This window comes from Bombina bombina, chromosome 6 (genome assembly GCF_027579735.1).
Source record: "Bombina bombina isolate aBomBom1 chromosome 6, aBomBom1.pri, whole genome shotgun sequence".
Classification (NCBI taxonomy): Eukaryota; Metazoa; Chordata; class Amphibia; order Anura; family Bombinatoridae; genus Bombina; species Bombina bombina.
The window spans coordinates 956,344,776-956,368,301 of record NC_069504.1 but is presented as its reverse complement, the minus strand read 5'-3'; the positions used below and the strand labels follow the sequence as shown (position 1 = coordinate 956,368,301).

General features: G+C 36.7%; 1 protein-coding gene across 1 annotated transcript in view; it reads right to left on the bottom strand.

Annotated features, from left to right (window-relative positions):
• Positions 1-14,093, bottom strand: part of LOC128664797 (protocadherin gamma-B2-like) — a 60,440-nt gene extending 46,347 nt beyond the window's left edge. The window contains exon 1 of the mRNA XM_053719600.1: positions 14,017-14,093. Within this exon, the coding sequence (XP_053575575.1) occupies positions 14,017-14,093 (77 nt within the window). The remainder of the gene's footprint in view (positions 1-14,016) is intronic.
• Between the last annotated feature and the right edge of the window lie 9,433 nt (positions 14,094-23,526).

Genomic DNA, 23,526 nt, shown 5'->3' with positions numbered 1-23,526 from the left:
CTGACCATGCATTACTAGCCAATGACAGGGCTAGGTTAGAAACAAAGGTAAAAAGTGACAGAGTATCCATAGTGACCATAAATTTACTACTGAGCTCCCTATCCTCCTCTTTCTTTTGCTGCTTAGCTAAGATAAGTATTAAAAACAGTACCTTATAAAAAATAGTTTTTTGTCTTCATTGCATTCATTATTTCTCTATCTCTTTATTGTATCATATTTTATTTTACTTCCAACTTCAATTTGTATTTTTCCCCTTTAATTTTGTTAATTATTTACTTTTATTCTTTTTGCTGTTTTTCCTTAAATTTTTTCCAAATTTTGTTTTTAATTTTCATTCTTTACTTATTTTTTTACTTCTTCACTTTGGTTTTCTTTATATATATATTACGCTTCCCACTTTCTCTTAGTCCCCGTTTTTCTTGCTGCTGTGCTCTTTTGCTTATCTCTTTCGCCATTGTACCTCTCTCTGGAGTATCTTTGCAGACGCCATCTTGGGGAGTGTCTGTGACATCATCATTCCCGCCTTTCCACAAGCTCCTCATTGGCGATTACCTCCCTCTTATTACTCCGGTTGTTATGTTGAATATTGAAACTTTTCTAAAATTTAATTTATTTTCTTTCACATTTTATTATTTCTTATACACTGCTGCCCTCCAGTGGTATTGTTATATATTGGCACTTCAAAAAAAAAAATCTGTCATATATTTACTTTCTCATCTCAATATTGTATTATATTTTAATTATTTTATTCAGTTTTATTTTTATATAATTTATTATTAATTTTCATAAAATTTTATTTTATTTATTTTTTATTCTGTATGTCTCAACTCAGATAACCAAACTCCTTTGACTGAACAATCTGTTCAAAAGATACTATCAGCTAAAAAAACTATACAAAAAATGTTCAAGAAATAATATGAGGGCTAAAAATCCCAGAATCCTTTTACCCAAGAATAGCAATAATACTCCTGAAATTTAACTAAAAGTTATCAAGTTTATTGGATCTCCTGAATACAAAATATAAAAAGCTCTTGAAAAGTCATGGTGAAATTGTCAAGACAAACTTTTAAATACAATTGACCCCATTATTATATTGTTCGAATTATCTAAACAAGCATTGTTCAAGGAGTCTAGCTTAGACCCATACATTTTTAAGAACATATTACGCAGAATTGATAAAAAATTTGTGATTTTTCTGTTAACTATCTCAGTTACAAAAAAAAATGGCCTAATTTTTTTGGATACCTTGTTAAAGGATATTAACCAATATTCTAACACTTTTACCACACTCTCTATTGAATTTCTTTGAGGTAATTTTTTGCTAGATATCGTTGCATCCTGTCTCGAATATCAATCACGGCAATATTACAGTTGGCATCCAAACACTGATGTGATAGCCATAGATGCATTCTTACAACAATGGCTGAGTCTAGGCGCCTAAGCGTTTCCTCTATTTTCATTGATAGTGCGAAAAATTTTGATTGTCTACAGGAATCTACTTTCCCTGATGTTGATAACCCCCCTTTAGTCAACTCAAATTGGTATCCCTCACTTCCAGAAATTTCGTTCAAGTTTCCCCTTCTTCTTCCCTCTTGTCCAGACCTTCTAATTGATCTCGATGGCAACCCACACAATCTAACAATTAACCAATCTCTCAGGATGATTGGGAAGTCAGAAATCATCATGGCCTTTCGGACAGAGCTACAAACCTTATGTGAGAATCATGGGCCCAGGAAAACCACAAACCCTATGTTTCCACATGGACTGGATGGTCTAGCTGGTGCTTCAACTTCAATAACTAATATTTTAAACTTCATATGTCACTTATTTGACCTTGGCCTAGCTTACAGATCAATAAATCCCTCCAGATCAGCTATCTCAGATAGACATAATCCTATCAACAACTCCCCTGTAGGTAAACGCCCTTTGGTTTGTCATCTTCTCAAAGATATTAGATAAAAAAGTCCCCCTCCCAACTCCAAAACATAATTTCTTTTGGTATGTCGATTTAATTTTTTCTCTTTCGAAATCCTGACCCTCTAATAATTATTTGTCTCTAAAACAACGTTCCACTAAGTTAGTTACTCTTCTCTGTCTCATTTCTTTCTGTAGAGTTTCTGATGTTTGGACGTTAGATTATAATTCTAAATGTTTATCTCCTGAAGGTGTCAGCTTCTTTTTGTCATCTCAGCTCTAGTCTTTTAATAGAATTCTGACTATCCTAGCTTTGTGACAGAATAATCTAGATTATATTAAAGACACAGAGACAAATATTTTCCCACTGCTTCTATTCATTTCACCCACCCTATCAAGAAATGTCAAGCAATTCCCAAGATCTTCTGCATCCTGTGGTTCCTGATCCTTTGTTTATTAATGTTTGGACTTTTAGGCTTTCTCTGTTTTATTGGCAATTTTTTTCTAATGAGCATCAAACAAGAAAGAGTAAGATAGGGTGCTCAGTAGTCAGTTTATGGTCACTGTGGATACTGATTGGTCACTTTTTACCTTTGTTTCTAACCTAGCCCTGTCATTGGCATGTAATGTATGGTCATTTTTTTTCTCTTCTGTTTTAAACGTCCACTGTTATGTATTTCTTAAAAAGCTGCATTTTGAGCAGTAAAGGAAAGATAAGCAAAATATTTGTCTTAGCTAATCTAGATTATTCCATCACAAAGCTAGGATAATCAGAGTTTTCTTGCAAGCTTAACCCATTTTAATGGGTTGTGATCTCAAAGAACAAAAACAACTATTTAGTATACAAAAATAAACAAAAATAATCAGTTTTGCATACATTTTATACTTTGCAACGTGTTTAAAATGTCATTGGAAATACATGAAGCAATTTTACAGTACCCTGCCCCTTTACATTTTTAGCCAGGAGGTATGCCATTATATAAGTCCTAGGGAGAACACTGCATTCCTTTTTGTTTGCAGTGCAAATGGGGGGACCAATAACTCAACTCCTACACCACATAGAGGATGTCTATACTTTCCAATAAGTGATTACATGTCCCTATGGGATACAGGTAATTTTTCTAAGAAGGCTATCTAAAGGAAACTTTGCTTAAGAAAGAGGTGACTTTCATGGTGTCCCTGTATGACCAAGAGGGACATGTTAAAGAGTATCTTATTAGAAATACTGATCAGCTTTATCACTGGATAAGTGGTCCATAGGAATTTTTCTTTATCTTCCTCTGAGTTTTATTTAGAGGGCATAACAATGTGGATTTGAAATAGGGGTATTCCCTCTTTTGAATGAGAAGGTCACAACCCCTTTAATTTGCAGGTGATCACTGGCAAAATGGTAATCACGTTCTCCATTAAGTGCAACAATGTTTGTAAGGGGGTAAATTGACCCTAAATGCAACACAGAGGGGACCCAATTTTGAAAAGAGGGCAGTCTCTTCTTTCTATGAGGTGCACCAATACCCCTATCATTTGTAAGGTAATATCCATAAAAACTGCAAACACCTACTTAATGTACTACTGCATAGGAATAGCAGTTTCAAAGATCCCCTGCACCCTAAAGGAAACATGAAATACAACAAAAATGCCACTCATAGAAAAGATGGGCTTAACCTGTATTAAAATAAAGGTTCCATGCCCCTTTAGGTAGCAGATGATTGCTACTGCATGATTCTGTGCACTGGGTTCTGAAAGGGACCCTATCATCCCCCTATGGGCAATACGAGACAAGTGACATCTATTTTTGAATAAAGTGAAGTCGCATTCTTCCTTGAGAACTGTGATAACTTGATAAAGCCATAAGCATACAGAAAATAATCAAGGAAGTGCAATATCCCCTTTGTTGCCCTAATAATTCATTCATAGTGGGTCATAAAATCACCCCATTTTTTTATTTGTATTTTTTTTTTTTTTTTTTAAATATGTGGCCCTGTGCCTATTCAGCTGCCAAGTGATTGTTCTAACAATGTCAAGTGATTTTTAAGACACATTGTGAAATTCTACATTGGATGATGCAAGTATTATATTTGATTTTTTTACTAATCTAACTGAATCTGGACAGATTTAGGAGCATGCATGCATTGCCAAAATGGGTTAACTCATTTCTTTGTAATAATATTTTTATGGTTTTATATTGTATTCCAAGTTAATTTTTGCATAAATAAATATTCTAATTTTCAATTAATATTTTTTTACTGCATAATATTAGAATAGAATCATACACTTTTGTGTTTTTAGGAAAATTAAACTGATTAAAAATGTGGAAGCCTAAAATGTGTTTGCAGCATATATGAAATAATAATTCCCATGCTGCTGTTTAGCACAATAGAAAATTACACAAAACTGTAATTTAGTTTGCATCTCATTTGGTGGCATTTTTCTTTATATGGGTATTTCTGCAGACTACAGTTTGTGGATTGTTTAGAGTGGTTGTGGACACTTGCAGCGTGCATAGACATAGGTGAGTGTGCTGGAATAGACACCTGTTTTCCTTATATTTCTGCCGACTAAAAAAATGTATATTTTGTCTTTTTGCAAACTATATCACTTTATTTCCTTAAGACAAACATTTATCGGCTTTATAATTGCTATAACTGTGATATATTTATTTTAAAATGATATAATACTCAAAATGTACTCATCAATTTTAATTATGTGTATTAAAAGGATACTCTGCTATATACATCTAATAAATTGTGGTTTTTCCACCGCTTCCAGCGAGTCTGGAGTAAAACCTGCAGTCTTCCCCTGCAATAATTTAAAGAGTTCAGAAGCTAGTTTATATATGTATGTGAAATGAACAAACTCAAGAGCAGTTTACAAACGCATCTTTAGTTAAAGGGATAGGAAGGTCACTATTGAAATGTGCATGAATGCATTTCAATCTTTAATAGAAGCATTTCTGCAGTGTTCTTCCATTAGCACAAAAATATTATTGTAAAAGTTATCATTTCAGCAGCATATGAGCATATGTTACATATGACTTAAAGGGACAGTCTAGTCAAAATTAAACTTTCATGATTCAGATAGGGCATGTAATTTTAAACAACTTTCCAATTTACTTCTATTATCTAATTTGCTCAATTCTTTAGATATCCTTTGTTGAAGAAATAGCAATGCACATGTGTGAGCCAATCACACAAGGCCTCTATGTGCAGCAACCAATCAGCAGCTACTGAGCATATCTAGATATGCTTTTCAGCAAGTGATATCAAGAGAATGAAGCAAATGAGATAATAGAAGTAAATTAGAAAGTTGTTTAAAATGACATGCTCTTTCTAAATCACGAAAGAAAAAAATTTGGGTTTCATGTCCCTTTAAGTATCAGGATTAAAACACTCTGGGCTCCATTAACTAAACTGTGAATGCTGATGCGGAGCCCTTGTAGGGCAGGTCCGCTCATACCTGTTTTCTGACTGCTGCTTCTCATCCTTTTGGCCACCTCTGACTTTGTGGATAGAAATCACCTCAAACGCATTATTTCAGGGTGATTGACAGTGAGCAAGGGCGATGCTGCACAAGAAAGTGTTTGTGCAATAGCACATACGGGCAGTGGATGTACAGTGTCCGCTGCCCTTTTGCTGCAAAGCTGGGCAGATAGGTTCCCAATATGGGGACATGTCCACCCATAGCTTCGTAAATGTGGTCACATGCCTGATCAGAGAGCTGGCAGTGGTGTGCATTGCATCAGTGAACACTTAAAGGGGTAGTGTACTGTAAAATTGTTTCTCCCTTAATGTGTTTCCAATTACATTTTATACCAGCTGCAGAGTATAAAATTAGAAATAGTTTCTTTAGGTTTAGTTTGTATATGAAAGTGCTGTTTTTTTTATCTATGAAACCACAATGCATTAAAATAGGAGAAAAATTAGGGTAAACTGTGCCTTTAATTTGTGTCATACAAGCCACTGCTTACTCTCTGAGAAGATGTGGTGTTTAATGCTGGTACATGGGACACTCACAACATTTGTGTGTATGATGCTGAAAAACTAATAACTTTTACTAGTGTACTCATGCACATTTCAGTGTCGATCTTTCTATCCATTTAGAAATGACACAGAAAATTAGTCACTGTTTATGTATTTAATTTAAATGTATATGCTACTTAAATTTATACAATTTAGCACAAATTTGTATGCTAAATTACCTAAAGAGAAAAGTGGAAATGCTTTTTTGAGAACTTATTACACAAATACCTTTAGAGGACTTGATGTGACCCACAGGCTGTAGTTTGAGCAGCACTGCACATTAAATTTTCAAAGGGTATGTCCCTGGACTGTAAAACATGCAAATCTTAGCAATATGTCAATTTTAAACGTTTTTAAAACATTTATTTGAAATACAGTTATTTTTAAATACAGTGTGTCAACACAGATACCTGCAATACATGTATACAAAATACTTCAGGATTCCTTTAATTTTTCTAATTTACCCTCTGTACAGGATCATGGTGTATCTACATAGTATTGCCTTTCCATGTATATTTTATGTTAAAGTACATGAATTGTACAGCTATAACAAAACTATTACTGCATAGAAATGGCTTTTTGAATTGCAACTCATTTTATTAAAGGGCCATAATACCCAAATGTTTAAACACTTGAAAGTGATGCAGCAAAGCTGATTAGAAAATATCACCTGAACATCTCTATGTAAAAAAGAAAGATATTTTACCTCAAAAGTTCCTCAGTAGCCACCTCCCATTGTAAAGGATTTCTAAGCAGCATTTTAGTGTGTTTGTCCTGGGACATCTGAAGGGACTAGCATCGTGCACTCTCATATTATTTCACCAATCAGGTAAAGGAAGCTTACTATGAAATCTCATGAGAGTTAAGTCAAATCTCATGAGATCACAGTAAGAGTTCATGACCTCAGCACTGCTGATGCTGATTGGCTGCTGTTCATTTCTTCATTTTTTTAAATTTGTTTACCTACAGCTGGGAGCAGCTGAGTAGAACTTTTTACACAGAACTTACTCTGCTGAGCTGAGGAAATTGTGAGGTAAAATATCTTCCTTTTTTACATAGAGATGCTCAGGTGATATTTTCCTGTCAGCTTTTTACAGTTATACTGCATCAGTTTCAAGTGATTTAGCATATGAGTATTATGTCCCTTTAAGTAATTTAGAGTGCCTAAAGTTTGCAGCCTTGTTTGAAAGCATTAGTAAATGTGTTTATAAATATTAAGAATGCATGAACCAGTGTTCTTGCATAGTACTAAAATATAGATCTGCTGTATGTGATGGATACTGGACTGTAATGGCTATAATAATAATGTGTGCAGTTTATCAAATATTAATTTGATTTTCAGTTGTCTTTATTAGTTTTTGCTCTGTCAGATGCCTTATGTCTTCCATTTATATTGGCTTTCTGTGTTAGTATTCCAGTCAATGAAGTCTATTCCCATCATTAGAATTTGCTGTGAGAAAATATTGTATTAAAAATGCAAAGTACTTAGGCACATGGCTTATGACATTTCCTTGTATTCAAAGCTCCTGCAGTAAAACCCTTTCAAATGGACTAGCCTCTCTCACCAACCCAACACTGGGAAGTTGATTTCTGCAGCTGCTTCTTCTTTATATAGCTCTTCTCTAGCCAACACTGCAGTATTGAAATTCCCAGTAGAGGTGATGGTTTCAAAAGGAAAAACTGTTATTTTAAATAACAAATAAAGGTAAAGGAGGTATTTGTAAACAATGTAATACACCGTAGCAAGTAAAATGAATCATTGGGAACACATTGAAGGGTAGACAGTACAGTGTCCCTTTAATTCAGGTGTTTGGATTTTTTTTTCTTCTCTTGATTTGCCAATCTAATCTGTTAGAAGCAGAGCTTTAGTTTATAAACCCAAAATATAAATACAATATAAGAAGATCGTCTGGTTTCTTATACATGGATTATGTAAACATGAAAACAATTCTATAAGAAACAGGCCACATGCTTTCCTTGTGGGTTTCCAAATCCATTTATGGAAACACACTTTGCATGGTCAATTCAAAATTAAGTGTCAGTATGGAGAGCTTAATGTGTTTGAATAAAGGTTTTGTTTTTACTTAAGGCAATGGAAAATAATGTTTTACTCAAGGCAAGCATTTACATCTGTGCATTGCCTTGAGGATGGATGTAATTAAAGATTGATATTTTTACTTAGATTTACATTTAACTAAGAGTGCCGCCATATCAATTTCCAGCAGGAGAATCCAATTGTGCAGCACCGTCTCCAAAATCATTTTCATAATGTAAGCGCTAATATTTTAGACATTCGATCAGGAAATCAATTTTCTACAAGGATTCCCTTCTAGTGACATAGCGCTCATTGCAGTCAAAATAGGATTCTACTAAACCAGTCCCAAAGAACGTTTGCTGTCGGCATTTAGAGATGCAGGGCGGACATGATTCACTATAGCGAATCATGTCCGCCCTGCATCAGGGTTTAATAATTTGACCCTATAGTATATTTTTTTAATTTAAATTTATTTGTAGCCACTTTATATAAATGGCTATTTTTATCACAACAATTATTGGGAGTGTGAGAAAAACTATTAGGTATGTATTTGCCTCATGAAAGGTCCAGGGCTCACTGGAATTTGAGAGTCTGGAAGTCGTAAGTGGTGAGAAGCCCAGGACCAATCAGCCGAGGGACTGAAAATTTTAGTTTGATTGTTTTTTAGAGATATTACTATTTTTTATGTATTAATGTAATGGCATAAATACAAACAAAAAATGTTTTGTTTTAGAAAAAAAGACAACAGTATTACAAGTCGGTTTTATAGTTGCTATTTTTTTTAATGTCATGTTAATTGGAGGGGAATTCATAAACTGTAAACAAACAAATTGCTACACTGTTTTTAGTAAGAACTTTTACTGTGCACATGAAGCATCTATATATGCTCCATGCACCCACATTTTAACCCTTTGAGTGCTAATTACGGCTCTGAGCCGTCACAGAGTTTCCCACTCTGGTGCTAATGACGGCTCAGAGCCGTCACTAGCACTCTCCCACCTTGAGGGAGATCTTGGTGCTCCCACCTGCTCCTACCCCGGTGATCGTGCCTGTAGAGTGACAGGCATCGCCGGGGCTTCCCGTTTTGCGTGGTAACGTCACGCGCAATATTGTGATGAAACCCAAATTTTTTATTTCATGATTCAGATAGAGAATACAATTTTAAACAACTTTCTAATTTAATATATGTATATATATATATATATATACAGGGAGTGCAGAATTATTAGGCAAGTTGTATTTTTGAGGATTAATTTTATTATTGAACAACAGCCATGTTCTCAATGAACCCAAAAAACTCATTAATATCAAAGCTGAATAGTTTTGGAAGTAGTTTTTAGTTTGATTTTAGTTATAGCTATTTTAGGGGGATATCTGTGTGTGCAGGTGACAATTACTGTGCATAATTATTAGGCAACTTAACAAAAAACAAATATATACCCATTTCAATTATTTATTTTTACCAATGAAACCAATATAACATCTCAACATTCACAAATATACATTTCTGACATTCAAAAACAAAACAAAAACAAATCAGTGACCAATATAGCCACCTTTCTTTGCAAGGACACTCAAAAGCCTGCCATCCATAGATTCTGTCAGTGTTTTGATCTGTTCACCATCAACATTGCGTGCAGCAGCAACCACAGCCTCCCTGACACTGTTCAGAGAGGTGTACTGTTTTCCCTCCTTGTAAATCTCACATTTGATGATGGACAACAGGTTCTCAATGGGGTTCAGATCAGGTGAACAAGGAGACCATGTCATTAGATTTTCTTCTTTTATACCCTTTCTTGCCAGCCACGCTGTGGAGTACTTGGACGCGTGTGATGGAGCATTGTCCTGCATGAAAATCATGTTTTTCTTGAAGGATGCAGACTTCTTCCTGTACCACTGCTTGAAGAAGGTGTCTTCCAGAAACTGGCAGTAGGACTGGGAGTTGAGCTTGACTCCATCCTCAACCCGAAAAGGCCCCACAAGCTCATCTTTGATGATACCAGCCCAAACCAGTACTCCACCTCCACCTTGCTGGCGTCTGAGTCGGACTGGAGCTCTCTGCCCTTTACCAATCCAGCCACGGGCCCATCCATCTGGCCCATCAAGACTCACTCTCATTTCATCAGTCCATAAAACCTTAGAAAAATCAGTCTTGAGATATTTCTTGGCCCAGTCTTGACGTTTCAGCTTGTGTGTCTTGTTCAGTGGTGGTCGTCTTTCAGCCTTTCTTACCTTGGCCATGTCTCTGAGTATTGCACACCTTGTGCTTTTGGACACTCCAGTGATGTTGCAGCTCTGAAATATGGCCAAACTGGTGGCAAGTGGCATCTTGGCAGCTGCACGCTTGACTTTTCTCAGTTCATGGGCAGTTATTTTGCGCCTTGGTTTTTCCACACGCTTCTTGCGACCCTGTTGACTATTTTGAATGAAACGCTTGATTGTTCGATGATCAGGCTTCAGAAGCTTTGCAATTTTAAGAGTGCTGCATCCCTCTGCAAGATATCTCACTATTTTTGACTTTTCTGAGCCTGTCAAGTCCTTCTTTTGACCCATTTTGCCAAAGGAAAGGAAGTTGCCTAATAATTATTCACACCTGATATAGGGTGTTGATGTCATTAGACCACACCCCTTCTCATTACAGAGATGCACATCACCTAATATGCTTAATTGGTAGTAGGCTTTCGAGCCTATACAGCTTGGAGTAAGACAACATGCATAAAGAGGATGATGTGGTCAAAATACTAATTTGTCTAATAATTCTGCACTCCCTGTATATATATATATATATATATATATATATATATATATATATATATATATATATAAATAAAATTATTATTGTTTAATTAATTAAAGAGTTTGGATTTCAGAATAAGTTTGGAATTGTGGATTGAATTGATGTGCTTTTCAAGTTTGGTTAGAATGAACCTTTAATAGCTTGAAAGTGATTTTAGAAAATTTCCACACATTTTATTCAGAAGGAGGCTTAGATGACTTCTGATTTGAAATCTGAATAAACAACAATATGTAAAAATGCATTTTGATAGATGTAGTTCTATCCTGCTTGTTTGCCCTGGCCCTGTGGTCTACAAGCTACTACAGACTAAGGATGCTGCAGCCAGTACTGAATGCAAGAAATGATTACATTTGTAATGGGGGATATTGTATGTGACCAGAAATAAATAAAAGAAAATATTTTAGCATTTTCTTAAATATATTATAAAAGCACTACCTAGGGAGTTTAGTGTTCATGCCCTACTAGTTCCCCAATGTAGTGATGTCATCATCCTGTACACTGTTGAAAAGTCTGCTGGGTATTGTAGTTTTCACAGATTTGTCCACTACAAATCAGTCAAACATGTGTGACTGGCTCTAAATGACTTTTTTGCACTTGAGGGCCCCTTTCAGTGCCTTTTTGTGTGTTTTATTTTTATGAGGATAATAACTGGTTTCAAATAGTAAGTTATCTCAGATTGTGAACATTTTTTTTACACACTACAAACAGTATCTCTTAAATGTGCATGTTGGCTACAAACTGCAGGGAAAAGGCTAACTCAGCATAGATGAAGGAAGATCAGCCTAAACTGTTCTCAAGCACCATGCTTTATTCCAGATATCTTCTTTTCTAACTGTTTCGGGTTCGACCACAAAGCAGGGTGCAGTTAACCCTTTAATATTTAGCCATTTTGCTGCTGGATTTTAAGCTTTATATTTGGCTCTGAAGTCAGAAAAAATAGTGTTGAAGAGATGTTGAACCCTATGTTGTTTTATCTTCTCTTTTTATAACAGTCACTAAGTGGCACCTTCAGAGTAGATAAAATAACATAGAACTCTAGGATACAAAATTTACACTTTTAAATTATATAACTTAAACAAAATACATTAGCATCATGTAGGATCATCCTTGTTTTGAATACACCATTATATCCAACATTTATTTATTTTAATAAGTATTAAACTACAGATATAAGGCAAATAAATAAAGGGACCAAATTATGTGGGACATGTATATCCAAACAGCCTTCAGCTGATTAAAAGGACATGGAATCGATTTGATTTTTTCTTCTATGATTCAGATAAAACATGCAATTTAAACAGCATTACAATTTAGTTCCCTTATTAATTTAGTTTCATTCTCTGAGGAGTCAATTTATCAAAGGTTTCGCAAGCCTTTTCGACCCACTATGGCTGCAGGTTCTCACGAGAGAACCTGTACGCCATTTTTAACAAGTAGCGGTCATCAGACCGCTGCTTCCCTAATCTTTCGCCTCCTCTAAAGTGGCAAAATTCAATCTCCGCGATATAGTCCGACCAGAGAGATCGAGAGCTCTAGCCCGCGCGTGATTGGCTCTGCGCGGGCAGGGGGCAGGATTGCACCTTGATCACATACTTGGTGACATGCACAAAAAACAGCATCTCCAAGTTTTTCTCAAATCGAGCTATCACATACCCAGCGCAGCAGACAAGTTAAGCGCGTTGATTTTTGATGGCGTGCATATTTTTTACTCCCATAAACTAACATAGAACTGGCGTCGGCAGTCAGTATCACAAAGGCAGCAAAGAATAGATATATCTTGGTCCTAGAAAAAGCAGGTATAAGTGAGTGTACCTCTACGTATGGCTTCAACTCTGCTACAGCCTAATGAGACAATAGTTCCTCCAACTATATGTCAAAAAATAAGGCAATGAAAAAACAGTCTAGGGGAGCGCTAGAAGCTGGTTGATAATAAAATAGTTAAATCTTCATAGGAGTTTTATAAAATCAGAATGATGTTAATCTGAAGGTCAATATATTCCTCCTCTTAAGGGTTATTTTATTAACTTTGTTTAAAGTGTAATCTAAGGATCATATGGGTTAAATAAATAAAATATATCTATTCTGGAACCTAAAATGATATACTAAAAGATGAAATATAAATTCAATGATGATAATTGTACATATTTATTTAAATAGTATACTCTATGTAAATGTGGATATTGATTAAACAAAAAAATATTCAAGTCTAAAATATATAGTGCATGAATTATCATAATAGATGATGTGTTAGTAGAAGACAAATGGTAACAATACATCAGAGACCGAATGTTTTGGTTAGATGACTGTGAGAATATATATCCACTGCAACAGGTTTTGCAGTGAAACAATATTCTAGGTGTGCAATAACTATGATATACAAAATTGCAAAATATATATGGTTAAAAAGCACTAATATTATTGCTAAATGCTAAGCTCAAGCTAAATAAAATGGAAATCAAACTGCAGTGGATAAAAACAAACACACTTATAATTATATTTGGTGTTTGAGTAAAAAGTGAACCTTGACTTAGAAATTGTATTTCATGGCCAAATACTAATGAAAAGTATGAGTTACGTTTATGCAGGTTCCGTTTCGGAAATAGAAGGAACCAAGATAAAGGTAATCTGGACCCATTCCCCTTATCCTCTTAGTTCTGTCCAGCCTTCAAGGTGGACAGGTCTAGGAGACCCTCTTAGATCCTGGGCAGTGGGTGGCTGCTAGAACTTGCCTTGGGACCGATCCTTGCTGGTGGGAGCAGCTGTATAGGTTTTCCTTAGAGAGGCTTTTGATGGGAGCTGCCATGTTCCGTGACGTCATTGGAATGATGTCACAGAGGTTTCATTTGAGGATCCTCTGAAGCACGCGCGCACTTCAAATTGATCTCGGTGTGGGCCTGGCAGTGTGAGTTGCCTTCCTTGGTGTGTAAGTGTCATGATTCCACCTTTACTCATTGCTGTCCACTTTAACAATTGCTCTATATAAGTCTATCACAGACACCTGTTTAATGCTTGATTATTGTTGTGTGAATCAGATGAACTTCCTGCATTCAGCTACTTTTCCTCATCAAGCATAAATCCTTGCTTTGTGCAGTCACCATATCTGACTATTTTTTGTGCATTCATATCCTATACAATCCGGAATCTACTCAGTAAATCTGAAACAGGTAACTACCTTGCCGTTTCCCATAGCTGACTCTGCTGACGTCATCACTCTCAGTCTGCCAGCTGAGTCACACACTTGTCTGTGGTACCTCTGAGCCCAGCAGGCTCCCAAACCATCCGGCACCTTGTTGTGTCTGTCCTGCTGTGTGGCCACAGCACACGCCATCTACGGAGTTCCTGTCACTCTGCCAAAAGCCGACTCTGTTCACAAGTCAGCGCCGCTGAGACGCGGAACACACGCTTCCCTGCAGAAATCCTGTCTGCTCTGCAAACTCCGGTCAGGTATTTTTTCACTCTATTCCAGAACTGTGATGTTTGGTATTTGTGCCTCCTTTGTTTAACCAAAACTACGAACTACCTTTCTGCATTACTCCATTTAACCCTCAGAGGGTTTATACATTATACCAAGTATTCCAGCATATTTACTTTTGTGTTTTGATTCTCAAATATAGTAAATAAGTTTTTAAGCACATGTCAGCTTAAATCCTCTTCATTCAATTACTAATAACAAATTCTGCTTAATCCTTTTGCTTCAGACATCTAAGCTATATGTTCTGAACATAGGATCAAGCTACAAACATACTTTTATAATTATTATAAATCTGATCATTACAGAATAATCAAGCCTAAAAAAAAAAAAAAAAAAAAGTGCTAGGATTCGCACTGAATTATGGATCCTGCAGCCATGGCAAATGAAATCTCTAGTTTAAACCAGAAGGTAGAAATTTTGGCTCAGGGTTTAACTGAGTTAAAAAATGAAAATAATACATTGAAGCGTATCTTAAATGACTTTGTTACACAAAAGGCTACTGAACACCCTGAACCAAAAATTAACCCTCCAAGTGTCTTTTCGGGTGTTCGCACTCGTTTTCGCGAATTTTGCAACGCCTGTTTACTTATGTTTTCTATGAAACCTAAAACATATTTTTCTGACAGAGTAAAGGTATGTACTGTGATATCCTATTTAAGTGGTGAACCCAGGTTATGGGCTGATAAATTTTTTGAAGTTAATGATCCCATATTAGGGTCTTTGGAGGATTTCTTTAATGCAATGGCCTTACTGTATGAAGACCGCAACACCCAACTTACAGCAGAAAACAACCTGAGAACACTTAAACAAGGAAAATGACCAGTTGAAGACTACGTCGCGGAGTTTCAGCTATGGGCCACAGAGTCTCAATGGAATTCAGTCTCCTTACGTAACCAGTTTCGCCTGGGACTGTCCGAACATCTAAAGGATGAGCTCTCCAGAATTGAGTTTGCAGACACCCTTGAGTCACTTATAAAGATTTCCATATCTATGGATAGGAGATTCAGGGAATGCCGAGCTGAAAGGGTGCCATCAGAAAACTACCCAAAGAAGTACCACCTACCTCTAGTGGAGAAACCTGCATCTGGTTCTATACCCATGGAAATTGGAACAATAAAGGGACCATTGACTTATGAAGAAAAACAACGAAGAAAGAATTTGAATCTATGCATGTACTGTGGTAACAAGGACCATACTGTATCCACTTGCCCGATTCTACTGCGACAGAAGAGGGGTAAGATAATGATAGTTAACCCCCAAATAAACTCTAAATTGATATCACACTTAACCATTTCATTGTCTTTGCAGTGGGACCAACAACTTCTCCGGAATGAAGCCATGATTGATTCAGGGGCTTTCGGTATTTTCATGGATCAAAGTTATGTTACCAAAAATAAAATACCCTGTGTGTCAAAGCAATTTCCTGTGTATATAAAAGTTATTGATGGTACCACTCATTTAAAAGGTCCAATAACACATCACACTATTCCACTACTCACTACTACTGGTAATGGGCATACTGAATATATCACATTCAATATACTACCCAAATCCATACACCCTGTTATTTTAGGTTACCCTTGGTTACGTCAACATAACCCCAACATAGATTGGGCTACTAATACATTACAGTACACCTCTAAATACTGTAACTCTACTTGTTATCCTACACTTTTGTTGAATCACATACAACCTCAGATACCCTCAGATTACATTGAATTCTCAGATGTGTTTAACCTAAAAGAGGCAGAAAATTTACCGCCACATAGGCCATTCGATTGTCCTATAGACACTAAACCTAACACTACTATACCTTTCGGTAAAATATATCCTATGTCTAATAAAGAATTGCAATTCCTTAGAGAATATCTTGACGATAATTTAAGAAAAGGATTTATATCAACTTCCACTTCTCCAGCAGCTGCTGGAATGTTTTTTGTGACCAACAAGGATGGTACATTACGCCCAATCATCGATTATAGATGTTTAAACGAAATTACAGTAAAAAACAGATACCCGCTTCCACTCATCCCCGAACTTCTTGAAAGATTAACTGACGCTCAAATCTTTACTAAACTTGATTTGAAAGGCGCATATAATCTCATTCGGATGAGAAAAGGGGATGAGTGGAAGACAGCAAAACAAGATATGGCTTATTTCAGTATAATGTCATGCCATTCGGGTTAACAAATGCACCAGCGACATTTCAATTTTTCATTAATGAGATATTCAAAGATCTATTAGACTCTTGCGTAGTGATATATTTAGATGACATCTTGATTTATTCGAAATCCATGACTGAACACATTAAACACGTACGTTGGGTATTAATGAGATTAAGAGAACATCATCTTTATGCAAAATTAGAGAAGTGTCAATTCCATGTAAAGACAATCAAATTTCTGGGTTATATCATCTCCCCAAATGGAATAGAAATGGACCCTGACAAAGTGAAGGTTGTTCTCGAATGGCCCGTCCCTACCAGTTTAAAGTCTCTGCAGAAGTTCCTTGGATTTTCCAACTTTTACAGAAGATTCATTCAGGGATATTCATCCCTTGCTCAACCCTTGACTAAATTAACAGGAAAAAATAAATTTCATTGGACGAAAGAAGCAAATTATGCTTTTGAGCATCTGAAAAGACGTTTCACTACAGCGCCAATTTTACAGCTACCCGATCCTGAAGCAAATTATACCTTAGAAGTGGATGCCTCAAACATTGGGGTTGGGGCCATTTTATCCCAACAACGCACGGAATCACAGGAAAGACACCCTGTTGCCTTTTATTCAAGACTTTTAACACCTGCAGAAAGGAATTATTCAGTAGGTGATCTTGAACTCCTGGCAATAAAGGTTGCCATGGAACACTGGAGACATATCCTAGAAGGCACATCCAAACCCTTCCTAGTTTTAACTGACCACAAAAACTTACAGTACCTTAAAAGAAACAAAACGTTATCCTCACGACAAGTCCGTTGGTCTCGTTTTCTCGATCGTTTCAATTATCTGATACACTACAGACCAGGATCAAGAAATACTCAAGCTGATTCTCTATCCAGAATTTTCCAAAATATTCCCGAAAAAGAAGAGGTGCAAAATATCATACCTCCGCATAAATTCTTAGCCTCTATTACTTCGTTTCATTCTGATCTATTAACAGCTCAACTTACTGATTCAACAATTCCTACATTATGTAAAAAAGATTTGAAGACTGATTTGTGGCATTGTGGCAAATGTCTTTATGTACCACCAACACTGAGAAAACAATTACTTCAACATTTCCATGACAATCCTTTATCAGGACATCCGGGAATATCTAAAACCCTAAAATTGTTGAACAGAGAATATTGGTGGCCCAAGATGAAGCAAGATGTATATAACCATATCACAGATTGTCACGTTTGCTCCCGAAACAAAAGAGTAGCACATAAATCATTCGGTTTATTGAATCCGTTACCCATACCAGACGCACCTTGGCACATGATATCGATGGATTTCATTGTAGAACTACCCCCCTCAAAAATCATACCTGTATCCTAGTTGTTGTGGATCATCTTACTCGTATGGGACATTTCATTCCCCTTAAGAAGATACCTACTGCTACAACCACAGCAAACTACTTCATTTCTGAAATTGTGAAATTACATGGTCTACCTCTTTCTATAGTTACTGATAGGGGTACACAGTTCACCTCCAGATTCTGGAGGGAATTGTGCCGTTTGATGAAAATCTCACCCAGATTCACAACGGCTTTTCACCCACTATCTAATGGTTTAACAGAACGTTTAAACCAAACCTTGGAACAGTATCTCAGATGCTATATCTCACAAGTTCAAGATGATTGGATAGACTTGCTTCCAATGGCGGAATTCGCCTATAATAATTCTGTTAACACCTCCACTAAAATGTCACCTTTCTTTGCTTCTTATGGATACCATCCGAGAACGATACCCACAGTTAACATCACATCTACCTCTCCTTATGCTACGGAGTATTTCACTGAATTGAAGAAATCTATACCTCTTTTGAAAAAACATTTGGAAATTGCGAAAGAGACGCAAAAACGTTGCTTTGACCAGAAGCATATGCTTCCTCCTCCATACAAACCTGGTGATAGAGTATGGTTGTCAACCAAAAACTTAAAACTAAAAGTGCCCTGTAAGAAATTGGCAAACCAGTTTCTTGGGCCTTTCCGTATAAAGAAAATTCTAAATGCTAACGCAGTAGTTCTTCAATTGCCGGGACATCTACGGATTCATCCATCATTTCATGTATCTCTCTTAAAACCTTATTTGGGTCCTTCGGATTCTTTAACCGAGGAGGTTGATTCCAATACCTCTTTGTGCGTTGACCAATCTGAGTTTGAAGTGGAAAAGATCTTAGATTCCCGCAACCGTTGGAGACGGGTGGAATATTTAGTTCGATGGTTTGGATATGGTCCCGAAGATGACTCCTGGATACCTCTGCGTGACCTACACGCTCCTGATCTCCTGAATGAATTTCATCGTCTTCATCCTACCAAACCTGGTTCGGTGCCCCCGTGAGGGACACTTTGAAGAGGGGGATCTGTCATGATTCCACCTTTACTCATTGCTGTCCACCTTAACAATTGCTCTATATAAGTCTATCACAGACACCTGTTCAATGCTTGATTATTGTTGTGTGAATCAGATGAACTTCCTGCATTCAGCTACTTTTCCTCATCAAGCCTAAATCCTTGCTTTGTGCAGTCACCATATCTGATTATTTTTTGTGCATTCATATCCTATTCAATCCGGAATCTACTCAGTAAATCTGAAACAGGTAACTACCTTGCCGTTTCCCATAGCTGACTCTGCTGACGTCATCACTCTCAGTCTGCCAGCTGAGTCACACACTTGTCTGTGGTACCTCTGAGCCCAGCAGGCTCCCAAACCATCCGGCACCTTGTTGTGTCTGTCCTGCTGTGTGGCCACAGCACACGCCATCTACGGAGTTCCTGTCACTCTGCCAAAAGCCGACTCTGTTCACAAGTCAGCGCTGCTGAGACGCGGAACACACGCTTCCCTGCAGAAATCCTGTCTGCTCTGCAAACTCCGGTCAGGTATTTTTTCACTCTATTCCAGAACTGTGATGTTTGGTATTTGTGCCTCCTTTGTTTAACCAAAACTACGAACTACCTTTCTGCATTACTCCATTTAACCCTCAGAGTGTTTATACATTATACCAAGTATTCCAGCATATTTACTTTTGTGTTTTGATTCTCAAATATAGTAAATAAGTTTTTAAGCGCATGTCAGCTTAAATCCTCTTCATTCAATTACTAATAACAAATTCTGCTTAATCCTTTTGCTTCAGACATCTAAGCTATATGTTCTGAACATAGGATCAAGCTACAAACATACTTTTATAATTATTATAAATCTGATCATTACAGCAAGTCATTTCCTGAAGCATTTTTGGATTATCCAGGTTGCCTATTTTCCCACTATGAGTCCCTAGACTATATGTCGGTTGTGCTGTTGTGTTCAGAGCACTTTTATATATCTTTGTAAAATTTGGGCTTCATTATTTTTTATATGTATTGATTTACATTTAAACTTCCCCATATAACGCAATACCCTGATATTGATCCTGACACTTCCCAGGGAAATACAGTTACATTAAAAAAGGTATGTTTCTTTCTGTTTTTTTATACTGTGTGCAAATGTAAACCATTTTTTCTTATGGGGCTTTTATTTTATTTTTTAAATTTATTTATTTATTGATGACATAGGTAACTGTAACTGTTGAAAACAACATCACAAAGTACAATAAAGAAAAAGATTCACTGTTTCTGAGTCCAATTTTTGATACTGTCCTTTGTTTGACTCTTGCTTGATCAAAGTTCTGTTCCTGCGAAACCAATCGAGAAAAAACAAAATGCATGCACTAGAATTCCCTTAGTTTCTGATATATGACATCCCCTCCTTTTCCTATTTTCTTTCTCCTTCTACCTCCCTTTTTCCTACAGCTCCTTTGGAGGTTATCCCTCCCATACAAGGTCCTATATATATCTTACAGCTCATTCAAATAATTAGAAACATTTTGTAACGATTATTTCCAAGCCCGGTTGAATATCCTACAGGTTGTCTCTCTCCTCAGGTCTTCTCCAATTCCTTTGTGTTGGAATTAATAGTTTAGAGTGTTTTCAGTGTGCTGTTGTCCTCTATCTGTGTATATAAGCTGCCATATACCTCTTAACCTTTCCTCAAGTAAGTACTCTGTGTTTCTGAGAGGGTATAGCAAGGGACTTTGCTTGCGTTCTTCAAGTTTTTGAATGTAAGATTCCCATTTCCTCATGAATTGTGAAGTTTGTTTTTGCATGTCTCGTAATGTGTCTGTCTGTTCATATGACACCTGTTTCTGTATGTTGTGTTTGAGTTGTGTTAGTGTGGGGGTTGAGTTGGTTAGCCAATTCCTGAATATTAACCTCTTAGCTTGTAGGATTGCATTATTTACTAATAATTTCACTGGTTTTGATAATGGATTATTGTGAGAGAGAAAAAAGTATCGTCTGAGTGGATATTGATACATCCAGTTGAAATGTAGTGTTTAGCCAGCAAGTTGTCATACTCCAAAACTTAACCCTCCTAGGACACTTCCACAGCATATGTGATATGTCAGCCTCTGGCTCTCTGCATTTAGGGCATGAACCCGTTGTGTCTAGTTTCTATTTCTTATTGATTTTTGATGGGATGTACGCCTGTTCTACCAGTCTGGTGTGAGATTCCCTCGTGTTAGCAGACCAGGTGGCTTTTCTCATTTGTTGTATGCTCTTTTGGACTAACAACGGAGTGATCTCTATGTTAAAAGTGTCTGTCCATGTGTTGCTGATGTGGTTTAAGGCATTTTCATTAAGCGGGTCTGTGAATATCTTGTATGCCTGTGTTATGGAGGTTTCCCCATGCTCCGTTCTAAATAATGATTTTTGTTGATACTATGCTTTTGGTCAGAGATTTCTTTCTGTTGGATTATAGTGTTGAGGTAATGCCTCATCTGTAGGTAGGCAAAGTGGTGTGTGTATGGTAGGTGAAATTGCAATTGAAGATTTATGAATTCTTTAACCCTGGAGTCTAGCCCACTTATAGCTTGTGAGATTGTTTGGAATCCCTGTGTCTTCCATATGCGAAATACCTTAGAGTATTCCCACCGGAAATCCGGATTCCCCTGAAGGTATTGAGTGATTTGGTGATTACATTTAAGTTTTTTACATGTTTTTCTCCAGGCCTGTACTGGCTGATTCATCAATGGGTAATTACGGAGGTATTTGTTGGTTTGTGTGCTTGTCATATGTGGGAGTGCTCTACGGGACCAGGGTGCCACCACCTTTTCTTCCAGTTCAGGCAGGGTAAAATGTTGTCGGCCTGTCAGCCAGTCTTGAGCATATTTAATTTAAGCTGCCCAGCTATACAATTCAAGGTTTGTTACAGCCAGACCTCCTGAGTCTACTGATGCCATCATTCTGTTAGAGTGAAGTTTATGTTTTTTATTAACCCAGATAAATGAAAACATTGCCTTGTTCAGGAGTTTTAGATCTGCTTTCCGTATGATCTCTGGTATCATTTGGAATATGTATAAAAGTTTAGGGAACATTATCATTTTAACAAGACCCACTCTCCCCTACATTGTAATAGGTAATTTTGTCCATCTTAGCATAAGATCTAGTAATTCTTTAATTAAGGGTTGATAGTTAAGAGAATACCAATCCTTCAGGTTTCTTGATAATCTAATCCCTAAATAAGTAAAGGATGTGATATAGTCTTAAAATTATAGGGCAGTTTGGTTTGCGATGAGTGGACATGTAGCCAAATGAGTTCCGATTTATCCGCATTAATTTTTTTACCTGATATCTGATCGAATTGGTTGATAATTTGCATGATTTTGGGAATGTTTTTGTGTGGATTTTGAACAAATATAATTTCATCCGCAAACAGCAACAAATGACACTTGACCCCCCCATGTTCAGGCCCTTTGTTTCCTCGCAAATTTTAATGGCTAGGGGCTCAATGGAAAGGACAAACAGGGGCAGGGACAGCGGGCAACCCTGTCTCATTCCTCTCTCCAAAGGGAACGGCTGAGAGGTAGCCCTATTTATTAAATCAAAACTTGGGGTTTTTTATATATGTATTTGATGGTGTGTGCGAAGAGGCCTCCAATTCTGAATTGGTCCAAGGTATGAAAGACAAGAGTTTATAAAATACCCCTGGAAGCCCGCCTGGGGATTTATCTAGTGACATTTTTAAGTGGTCTTGTGATATTTTGGGAAGTTTTATGGATTGCCAAAATGCATGTTTTTGGGTGTCATCTATTCCATGCCCCTTATAGAGTGCCTTATAGTATACTGTAAAAGCTTTTTTTTTTTTATAAATTTTTTATTGAGGTTGTATAAGATATTACATAAGAAAATCACCAATAAACAAAGACAACATTGCAATAAGACATACATTCTTAACGTATAGGCATAATGAAAAAGCAGAGCAATATAAACTCCTGGGCATACATTCTGAAAATCTTTGAAACAATGTAAAGACTATGCCTATGAGGTAAGTCGTATAGTTTACCATTCCACCTGTCTGAAAAAGAATATAGCAAACAACAATATGGAACTAGAAAAGTGGAATGGATAGTCTGGAGTAAATTGAAATAGTATGTCCGTAAGTATTTTGTATAGGGTATAATGGAACCTCGATTTTGTATTATATGCAGAATAAAAATGGTCCCCGCAATGCAGTAAATAATATAGATAAGGTTAACTATTTAATAGAAAATTAAGGCAAGGGGGGATTAGCTTTATGGCTTTTTGGGGAGGGGAGATTCAGCGGGCAAAAGCCACTCTAAATGAGGGATAGGGAAAGATGGGGGCGGGGCCAATCAGGATGTCAAGCTAGCAAATACTTTTGGACCTCCGAACGTTTGAGTATGAAGTAGGTAAGGATATCTCCTGTCTATGCTATGTGTGGAGGTGTAAAACTGAGATATGTTTTGATCTATTTCACAATAAACAGTACATAATAATAATAGAAGGTGAGCTGGACCACGGCTTCAATGTTTGTCCTCTTAACATTCCAGTTAATGGCAGTATACCACTAGTTTGTAAACGTTTAGGGGGTGCTTATTTTAGGGCTATCTTATGATGTTATAGAGCCCACTACCCGCTATGAGACCTACTTCCAAGAAAGATCTGAAAAGCTTGATCATATATAAATAAAACTTGACTAACTCATCTATGGGTGTGCAATATGTATTGGCTACATCAGTGATCTCGTATA